This window comes from Limulus polyphemus, unplaced genomic scaffold (assembly GCF_000517525.1).
Source record: "Limulus polyphemus unplaced genomic scaffold, Limulus_polyphemus-2.1.2 Scaffold199, whole genome shotgun sequence".
Taxonomy (NCBI): domain Eukaryota; kingdom Metazoa; phylum Arthropoda; class Merostomata; order Xiphosura; family Limulidae; genus Limulus; species Limulus polyphemus.
The window spans coordinates 864,028-875,119 of NW_013665809.1; the positions used below are offsets into that span (position 1 = coordinate 864,028).

Genomic DNA, 11,092 nt, shown 5'->3' on the forward strand with positions numbered 1-11,092 from the left:
TGTGTGTGTGTGTGTGTGTGTGTGTGTGTGTGTGTGTGTGTGTGTGTGTGTGTGTGTGTGTCATCTTATAGCAAAGCCACATCAGGCTATATGCTGTGTCCACCAAGGGGAATCAAACCTCTGATTTTAGTGTTGCAAATCTGAAGACTTACAGTTGACCCACGAGGGGACTTTTCTGTAGGCATCTCATCTTCTCTATCTTATTCACCACCCTTCCAATAAGTATGAAATTTAACATAAATTACTCACTATACATTAGTCATTGCTCAGACAAACCATATTTTTTATAGCTTTCAATTTTATTTGGTTACAGAGCCATCAAATAGAAAATCAGACCCCTCTTGTCACACCCACCTGTCACATCCTCTCTTTCAGGATTTGTTAATAGTTCTCTCTTACACTGAATTCTATATTATTAACAGAAAACCAAGGTGTTCACATATCAAATGGCACATTATATTACGCTGTGTTCTGAACAACCAGTTGTCAATTTCTCTTTAGTACAAGCTTCGTTCACACAGGTATGTATTTTATTTCTTGTTTTTCACGTGTATTCTTTATTATTATAAAATTAACTATAATGTAAAAATTGAGATCTTTATATGTTAGTTCAGGTTAGATTAGGCACATATGCGAGCAGCTCATGGGTAATGTAATTCAGTGGTGTAATGTAGGTTGCACGTTTTCCAAGTGACTTACAACTTATAATGGCATGAACAGTAGTTAGACACAGTTCAAAGGGCGATAAAACAATTTTATTATAAATAGATGTATACTGTTAAGAGTTTAAAGCTACTTAGGATAAACGAATGTAGTTTCATGTTACAACTTGAAGTCACTCTAGAAAGAAAAAGAGGATAATTTAGATTTATTTTGATTTTCTTTTGGTGGTTATAAGGTCGGTCAGCTTGACCAATCTTGTATAGAGTGAGGGTAGAGAAAATAACAGATAAAATATAAAGTTTTACTGAAAACAAACATTTGAAATGTATCTAATAGATTTTAGAGTTTACATAAATGAAATTTGAGATGAAGAAAAGTATTTTTCATCTTAACACGAAAATCTCTTTGCTCATGGACTATTCCAGACAAGTAGTGTTGAAATACTTGATATATTCACAAATATTTTTTTTAGTTGATTAAAAGTACTTCACTAAAAAAATATGATTTTTTGTAAGTGAAAGATTACTGAAAGACTACCAAATTTTGTGAAGATATACACACAATATTAAAAGTTAGTAGTATCAAATCTATAAACACTTTGAACAAGTACAAAGAGGTCACATGGTAGGTCAAATTGTCCGAGACCATATTGAGAGTGTTAAGTACTGAACTAAGTGTCAGTACTTGACTGTAAACAGCCAATGTGGCTTTGTTGTGATAGGCTTTGATTTTATGGTGTATTTTTAAATTGGTCTTATAAAATCAAAACTGCTATCAGGGAGAAATTGTTTCAGAACAAACTACACGAACCCCATTGTAGCAAAGTTGTTGCATATGGCCACGAATAATGAACAGCAGCTTTATATGGGTTTTTGAGAACATTCATTTGCAAACATAGCAAATGCTAAGGTGAACAAGCAATTATCGATTATATGGATAGTATTACAATTCTAGTTGTGTATTATTTATGGTGATAAGGCAAACTTGACTGTTCACCAAGATTAGAATGTGTATTATATTTGAAAAATTATAGTACTTCAATAGATAGTTTTCAAGTCAAATGTCTCTTCATACAGTCACATGGCACAATATTTTCATACACTTGCATGCTATTTCCCATTGCTAATACATAACCTATATATAACTTTATATTCAGTAAGGATAGCAAAATTAGGGATTTTCTTAGTCTAAAACAAACTGATATACCTAACAAAACCTGAAAAATAATTGTGTAAGATGGTTGTACATTCTGAAATTTAATGCAAAATCACAAAGAGCCAATTAGGTTTTACATATAGCTTTCAAAATTGAAATAGCCATTGAATATGCTCCAAGCTAACAATTTACAAAATATATACAGTGCTCCAGATAAGGGGCATACCAGCATAATTCCCAACTAAAAATAAAACACTTATGGTCTTAAAAAAAATATTGAGAGGTTGTTTTACTGTTGTGAAAAAATGAATAGTACTCTTGCAGCTTTAAGAGTAGCACAGTAATTAAAGGTGCATTCTTGGAGCTTTCTGCTGCTCTGCACAGTTCACAAAGTAGCGTTGCAAAAATAAGCACATTCTAACTGCCAGAAGTTTCTATGGTGCACTCGTGAATGATCCAATTTTATCTAAAAAATAAAAGTTTGAAATGATAAAATAATTAATTATTAGTTAAACTACTTCTACAAAATGTTCTGCTGCACTTTGTAAAAAATGTAAAATTACTCCTGCTGACAGAATTCTGGGAGTGCTTACTCTTTAAAGAAAAAACTTATCTGGATCACTAATATATTTATATTACTGTAAACAGGATTTTACTTGTTCCAGTTTTTAGAAATAGATATACTATGATAAAAACAGTACATAAAAACTGTTCTGGGGGATGTAATTATTAAAATTTTATTATCTCCAGATGCAGAACTGTCACAACAGCTGGAAAAAGTTGATATAACTACTTTTATCTTTCAATCCCATCAACAGCAAAATTTATACATGTTTTGAATCTCACCAATTTTCCCTCCCTTTGAGTAGGGAGCCAGCAAGTCAACCACCTTAATCCCTGTAACCAGAATTTCTTGTTCTACACTCATCTCCACAAACTCAGGAGCTTCCTGATGAATAGCAGAATACTTGTCAGTGTTGACTGGGCCTCGCTCATCGATGGGATCGCCTATGACGTTTATGATACGGCCTAAAGTCTCAGGTCCAACAGGGATCTTAATAGGAGACTGAGTGTCAAGAACTTTGTTGCCCCGGACTAAACCTTCTGTTCCATCCATTGCAATAGTACGAACAGTGTTTTCACCTATGAGAGTAATTAGCTAAGTGTTGTTAAAGCTTTCTCCTTTACACAAAAATGAGTCAAAAGAAAAACCAGTTTCTTTCAAGCACAATTTTGATGTTTTTAAATTGATTTTTTAAAAGTATCTATGCACAAAAATCTACCATAAATGATATTACACAAGCTTGTGTACTCTACAACTAAGGTTTCGGTACACATATATTCTCCATTACACTGAGATACTTAAACTTGCACTTGCTAAGAATCATTTAGATACTGTTAGCTAGACTAAGTTCTTTATTTACAAATGTACATGAAACTAAAGATTGTATTAATGAATTTTCAACCTGAGATAGTATTTCAAACAAAATACAGCTTAAATGAGCATTTCATTTTAATCCAATATCTAGAAACTTTAAATAAATTTTAAAATCTACAAAAAACAAATGTTACTGTAATAAACTTTCTCACCTTTAATTGGGACTTACGAAGATCACATCGAATAATGTGTGCAACAATATCATGGGACCACAACCTCATCATGTATTCCATAATAAAAGCAAGTTTACACTAATTTTCTAGCTCTTCTTATCCATAATGATATTTCTCTTCCTCACATTATGTCTTCAATTTTATGTATCAACTGATATTTATTTCAAGTTGTTGACAATTGTTTTTTCATTCAAAAGTCTGTTGATCTACAGGAAAATTCTTGTAAACTTATCACTATTTTAAAAAAACAACAAAGATTTTGGAGACTACAGATCTATTCATCTCTTAGTATTGTTTTTTTTTGTCTCGAGGTTTTGAAAACTTGATATCCAAATTGTAACTTGAAATAAGCTTCCTATAAGTTATGTGGCTCTGTAAAATCTTATCTATATGTGACACTTTTATTAATTCTCAGCTTTAGAAATTTGAAAAGATTTATTTCCTAACTAAATTTTTACAAAATTAAAATTGCTTACTTTTGTTGTAATTTCAATTACAGATTTGTACGTCTCCCTACATATATAGCATGCCAGCTTTAGTTTCTAATAAAAAGGTTTCATTTAATATATTTAATAAGTTTAAAACCTTATATATATATATTAATTTATATATATATTCTATAAACATCTCTTAGGTGTTTTTCTTTGTCAATTCAATCAATTACCTAGGCAGATAAAACTTGGCCCCATTAAAGAACATGGTAATATTTCACTTTATCCTTTAGTACTCTATATTCAAAAACCTACCTAAATGTTGGGCAACTTCCAAAATTAACTTAGGTTTTCGGCCTTGAACCTCCAATGCATTAAGAATGGGTGGCAAGTCATCTTCAAACTGAACATCTACAACAGCACCAATTACTGCTACAATCTTTCCATAGTTTGGGCTTTGTTTTGCTGAAGTAGCTGCTTCTGTTGCATAGTTTTGATCTGAAACAAAATAACAAGGAATTAACATATGTTTATCCAGTTAAATCTTATTTGAACTACCATAAAATATAGATAAGTCACTTAATAGCAATTATATCATGCCCATTAATAAAAATTAGCCAATATAAACTTAATATTTAGGGTTAAGCTGCAAAAATTTGTCAAACATTAATGTATTTCAAATTATAAGTTTCCTCTTACTCAGCTTATTTACAAAAAGTGATATTATAACTGGAGTAATTAAAAACTTGAGTACATACACTATCACAGAAACCTGACTGATCAATTCTCCTTACACCAGTTAAAGTATTTACTTCAATCTTAAATTTTCGAGGTTATATTTAATTCATTTTTGCTCTAATCCCAAAACACTGTAGGAAAAAGAGAGACTACAGTAAATAACTTGAATTTTAATTTTATGATGTTCAAAATGAATATCACTATCATTGATATTAAAAAGAAAAGTCAGGAGGTTGAGATATGGCAAAAGCAATGACGTTTTCTGGCTTTTACAACACAGATCTACAGTTTAATCTAAAAAAACAACAAAGGTGTAATCAATTTTAAAAGTCAAAGTTTTTGCTAAGGGAATAAAATTAAAACAAATTATATTGTTCATTGTCCAAAAAGATGTTTTTTTAAGCAACTGAAATACTTAAAAATTGTGCAAAACTTACTTTACTCTTATTGTATAAAATTGGGATTTTTGTCAGTTTAATTGACACAAATTAAACTGAGAAGAAATGTTTCCTTCATTTCACAATCTACATTTATTAATGTTAGTCGTTTGCTTAAAATATATCAACAAGAACCTTTATATTGATCAAATATTTTGTTTTCCCACACTTAACCTATGTAACATACTGCTCTACACTTCTTAGTACTCTACCATCTGATCCAACAAACTCATATATTTCACTTATTGATATTAACTAAATATTTTAATGCACAATTTCATACTTAAAGCTAACACTCACAAAATTCTAAAGATTTTTATTCCCAATTTTGCAGTAGTAATACGATTATGTGGGTCTTTCATCAGAAATTTTGGATTTTTATTGTTCATCATTCACGTTAACAAATTGGAAAGTTACTAAGGTTGAGATATTTTAAAATTTCCAACAGTAAAATGTTGACTGATTTTATGGTCAATATTCTTTTTAATTAAGTGGACCAAGACAACCTTAATGAGTGATCAAGAGTACAGAAAACAAATTTCAATACAGAGAAGCATAAAGTGAGAACACCACTGGTGTTGTGAAGAAACAGGTCTAAGTGTGGTCTCTTGAGTTTAGTTGTAGTGAAAACAAGTTAACAGATTATAAAAATCTATTCAGAGAAATTTGATTTTGTAAAAAGTATGCCATACTCTTTCACTGTATTAGATGTAAAAAGTGGTTTCCTTAGCATTATTTTTTTTTTATTACTGTTTAGTGAAATTTCTATTTCTAGTTTACTTAGTAATAATTTTCAACCTATAGATACTGGGTTTCATCATACTGTTCATAACGACCATGGAAATTGTAGTACAATAAGATGCTTTTCTTTTTATTACCACTGTCTGGCCACAATAATGTTTATCATATTTTTATAATTCTGTTTCATTAAAAACAATTACTTTCATACAACTGGCTGCAGATAGTGAATGACTGTTTTAAATTTGTAATGTTGTGGATTACATTTGTTCCACAAAACAAGAGGTTTGAAACTTGATTCTCAATATTAAGTATTAAGCTATTTAACACAACTCTCACTTAAACATCTTGAAATATTTTAAAACAACCTGTATCAGTACTGTAATACTTGACTTGTGCAGATCATGTCCAAAATTTACACTTAATGACTACTGAGAATTAAGAATGAAATTAATTGTAAATTAGAAATAGAGCACCATTTCAGTTTTGTGACTAATGAGATAGTGACATTTGTCAAAGCTATTCTTCCAGTAAAAAGAAAGTTATGTATAACTTATAAGGCAACAGAAAAACAGTTGGAACCACTGAAGTAATTTGGTGTTATAATAATACAGCATGCTGCTGTAGTTCTGAACCCATTAACAATGCATACGATAATTGTTTTGTATTGCTTAACATAAAAATGTCACTTTCAATAACCTCTCAGCAACCTTTCCTTTAACTCATACAAAGAAAGTTAAAAACCACTGGAAAGGGTTCAGAGAAGGGCTACTAGGATGATATTAAAAGGTTGTCATATAAGAACAGGTTAATATCCTTAAAATTGTTTTCTGTTTAAAAAAGAAGAGTTAGTGTAGCTCTGATTGAGGTGTTTAAGATTCTTCTTATTAAGGGAACTGATAGGGTCAGTGCATCAGTGCTCCACATAAGGTGTGTACTGGTGTAATTCCTGACCAAAAATCAGTCATTTATGGCCTTAAAAAATATTGAGAAGTTGTTCTACTGAAATGGAAAAATTAATATGGCTCCTGCTACTTTAATGGTAGTACAGTAATTAAATGTGGCATTCTTGTAGCTTTCTCCAGTTCTGCACAGTACACACAGTAGATGTGCAAAAATAAATGTTATTTTCCTAAACTGAAAATGTATTTCCAAACATACTTACCTCCGCTGACACTAATAGCTATTTCTCGATCATCATCTTTGCCATCTAATATTGTGTTCACTTGCTCCAGTCAATATCTAATTTGCAAAACTTTATGCTGGCCCTCACACGCCCTCTACGCAGGTACTGTATATAAGTACTGTATGCAGACAATAAAATCACTTTTTTCGAGACTTACCTCCTTCCAGTCACTAACACTGGCTCTTAGTGGGGAGGAAGGGAGGGAGAGTGTCAGTGGAAGTAAGTATGTTTGGAAATACATTTTCAGTTTAGGAAAATGATAACTTCCAAAACATACATACCTCCACTGACACTAATAGCTAGAATCCCACATTGAGAAGGCAGAGGAGCCAGTGAGGACAGAGATCATACAGAAAGTGTGTGCAGAGAACAAATATGTACCACGAGAAGTGGCATCAAAGTGGGGAACACCGCACTACATCCAGAACGGGTATGCTCTTTGCTCCAAACTACAGAAAATTGAACAGGGTAGAATATAATACAAATATGATGGTCCAACCCCAACCAAACAGCTGAGATTCCACAACACAGGTTGGATTTAAGGAGTCATGGTATCCATATCCCACTTAGAGGGCCAGGGCAGTTGGACTCCAGATATATATCTTTGTGATAGGATCCCTACCAGTAACCACAGAATGATGCATTTCGAAATACTGGATTTATGAAAGAAAGAAAGCAGCAACAAAGTGGATAATCTTTCCGATCAACAAGAAAAGTCCAAAAGGCAACATCCAAGGTCTGGATGCCATACTCCACCAAAGTCCAGAACTCATCCAGTATGGATTTACAAACAATTGTCTTTACTCCCTCACCAAGTGGGTAAGGAGAATTCTGCTTATCCATGGAATTATGGAGAGGGTGTGGAACTCAACACACTGAAGGAAAATCCTCTATCCACTACCCCAGTGACTGGGAACTGGGTGTGGTAAGGGCTCCTGAGCTCCACTAGTAGAAGATAAGCATTGGGAAGTCCTGAGGAACAGGTCTCCAGAGACAGTGCAACAGGTGAACCACATTCCCTAATTTTTAAAAGCAAACTGATCTCGACTGATTCAGCTCTAAGATCAGCAGGGACTGGAAAATCCCTTTCAGCTTTACCCATGATAGTCCATGAGTAGCAGTCCATTAGAAATATTATAACATGATATCACCATCCGGAATTGTGTCCAGATGATCTCATGGAACACCTCATCTCGAAAGAGCCCATTGCAACCTGGAACCAATAAAAAGGTTGCTAGTGCGGAATTTAAATCCAAGCATACCCGACTGGGCAACACTTGCTACCGAGTGGGATGCAAAAGAAATCAATAGGAACCCTAGAAGAAAAAAGAACAACTATTTGAAACCTTTACATGGGACTTCATATACAATTCTTTTTGTAGGAAAAAACAAATTCAACAAAATATATCTCTGGATAACAAAACAAAGAATTCCCAATTATTATAAAAGTGAAAATGAAACAAATGTAAATCACAAAATGTTAGTCACGCTTTGTCGGGGAAAAAAAGTGATTTTATTGTCTGCGTATAGTGCTTATATACCGTACCTGCATAGAAGGCCGGAGTAAAGTTTTGCAAATTAAATATTGCCGAGAGCAGTCGAGTGGGGTATATAAAGACTGGAATAAGCAAACACAGCATTATATGGCAAAGATGAAAATCGAGAAATAACTTGGTGTCAGTGGAGGTATGCATGTTTTGGAAGTTCTCTAACTGCCAGAAGTTTCTATTGGTGCACTTGTGAATGATCCAATTTTGTGTTAAATAATTAATGTCATTATTGGTGTTTATTATGACTACTAAATTAATCCTGACAAATTTTACCATTTGAAATAATAAAATAATTTATTATTAGTTAAATTACTTTTTATCACAAAACACTTCTGTTCCACTTTATAAAAAAATTTAAATTACTCCCAGGGACAGAATTCTGGAAGTGATTACTCCTTACAGAAAAAAATAATTTGGAGAATCATATTTGTTCATACTCAATGGTGAGAATGATAGAATTGGGATACACAAATATATATTCTGATAGGGTAGGACTAAGAGTCATTTTTCACTAAAACAATTAAATTTTTCTAACAGGGTAGTTGGTCTTTGGAATAGATAGCCCTAGGATGTGGCGATTGCAGCAAAGGCTTGAGATATATATATATATATATATATCTGAACGATAAGGGCTTACCAATTTTATGTTTTGTGGATGGGATGACCGTAAGGCTAAATGGGCTAACTTACCCCTTGTTGCCCTTGAGCTTTGTTTGGCAGTGTAAGACCTAAATTTAATGACTAACTCTTTACGATTAGTTCACTAGTCCAAGTAGTTATAACTTATATGTTATACTTCCAATAACATTAACAAATCATTTAAAGTTAATTAGTAGTAGTACTTTTAAGTTCTAACTACTACTTAAAATGTTAAGACTCGTAACAGAGTACAGAAGTAGTTTTGTTTTTGACTTGTAGTTGTATTACTTTCAAGTTTCTAGTTGGATAATTATACTTCATAACATTATACTACGAGTCAGCCAATAAAAACGTTATCATATAAATATGCTAAGCGGGCTCATTCAGCCAGGCAACCTACTTGAATTTGTAACTTATGGAGTTAAAATAGGCTTAGCTATCGGCATTACCAAATTTGGGTAAGCTTTATAACAACTTCGTTTCATACTTACGTTTGGTACATAAAGTTGGAATGATTTTAAAACTAGTTTCTTGTACTTTTGATAGAGAAACGGCAGGTTTAGCCGTCTTTAAAATACAAGAACAAGTCCTCCCCAATACGTTCAACATGGTTCCACCTTCTGCAACACTAAACTCACAACTGCACCAGTAGCAGAACCAAATTAGATCGTGTCCTTTAGCTCTTTCGGAACACTGGCGCTTGATGGCGTAGCCAACACAACTTCTCATAAATTCCTGGTATTTTTTGTATTATAAGAATATGTAAAATATATTAATTACAGAGTGAAAACTTATCTTCCGTTATGAATACAATAATTTGATATAAATAATATTTATTCACTATTTGGAACAAGAACCGATTTTGTATTGCATTCATTGCATTGTTTCTAAATTTAATTAAATGGCACATAATATGCTGTACCAAATATTACATTTAAAATATGTAATTTTTTACGAAGTATTTAGCAATTTTTTTTTAATTTAAGGAAAAAAATACTTTTTTTTTGTTATGGCGCAAGCTTCCATTTTGCGTTATTGGAATGTTTAGTTCTATTTTCATTTAGGGTTTATGCTGGGTTGGTAACGCCTGTGCGTTTATCTTTAAAAATAATTTGTTAATTTACAGTTGTCACTTTTCCTTAATTAAGGAGCTTGAAATATTTCAACTATATTTCGTTTATGCAATTTACTGCAATTCATATAAAATTTAAAATTCTGTTTTATTTTGTGACTAGTTAGTGTACTCTGTCAACTCATGAGAAAAGCATAGGGACTCGCACGGGTGAAATGGGGAGTTAGATCCGAACACTGACTCCCTAGGTCACTCCCTGGGAGATCTTAATTCCTCAGGAAATATGACACGTCAGGTGGCAATGGGTCCATCGAATCTTCAGTTATAACTGAACACAAAAGAGGGCAAACTTTATAATTAGATGTTTCAGAATAGTCTCACTCCATCTTCAGAAAACACTGAAGCAAATACAGAAAATAAAATAAACTCAAAATTATTTACAGTAGTGTAAAAACATCTATTGGCCTGGTGATTAGGTCACTCGACCTTCCTTTTGCAGGTCGTGGGTTCGACTCCCCTCGCCGAAAATGCACGCCCTTTCAGTCGTGGAGGTGCTATCATGTAATTCTAATTTCCATTATTCGTTCGTAAAAGAGTAACGCAAGAGTAGGCGGCGGATGGTAGTGTCGTAGCAAGGAATTATGGCACCGGAGCAAACCCAAAATACACCGTTTCCTCCTTTGATGCACTGTATATAAGCCCCCTCTCACACACACGGTAATGATGGGTGGTGTTGACTAGCTGCTTTCTCTCTAGTCTTTCACTGCTAAATTAGGAAAGGTTACATGGACAACCACTGGAAATACTTGGACAGTTGACAGCAGCCGACAGACACAACTATAAAACACTGGTGTCAGCTCTAGAACTCAGGT

General features: G+C 33.0%; 1 protein-coding gene across 1 annotated transcript in view; it reads right to left on the reverse strand.

Annotated features, from left to right (window-relative positions):
- The window catches only part of LOC106478322 (ATP synthase subunit beta, mitochondrial), a 25,311-nt gene extending 15,512 nt beyond the window's left edge, over positions 1 to 9,799 (reverse strand). Inside the window, exons 1-3 of the mRNA XM_013938860.2 lie at positions 9,640 to 9,799; positions 4,176 to 4,358; positions 2,665 to 2,961 (exon numbers count right to left, since the gene is read on the reverse strand). Coding sequence (XP_013794314.1) covers positions 2,665 to 2,961; positions 4,176 to 4,358; positions 9,640 to 9,757 — 598 coding nt within the window. The 5' untranslated portion in view covers positions 9,758 to 9,799. The remainder of the gene's footprint in view (positions 1 to 2,664; positions 2,962 to 4,175; positions 4,359 to 9,639) is intronic.
- Between the last annotated feature and the right edge of the window lie 1,293 nt (positions 9,800 to 11,092).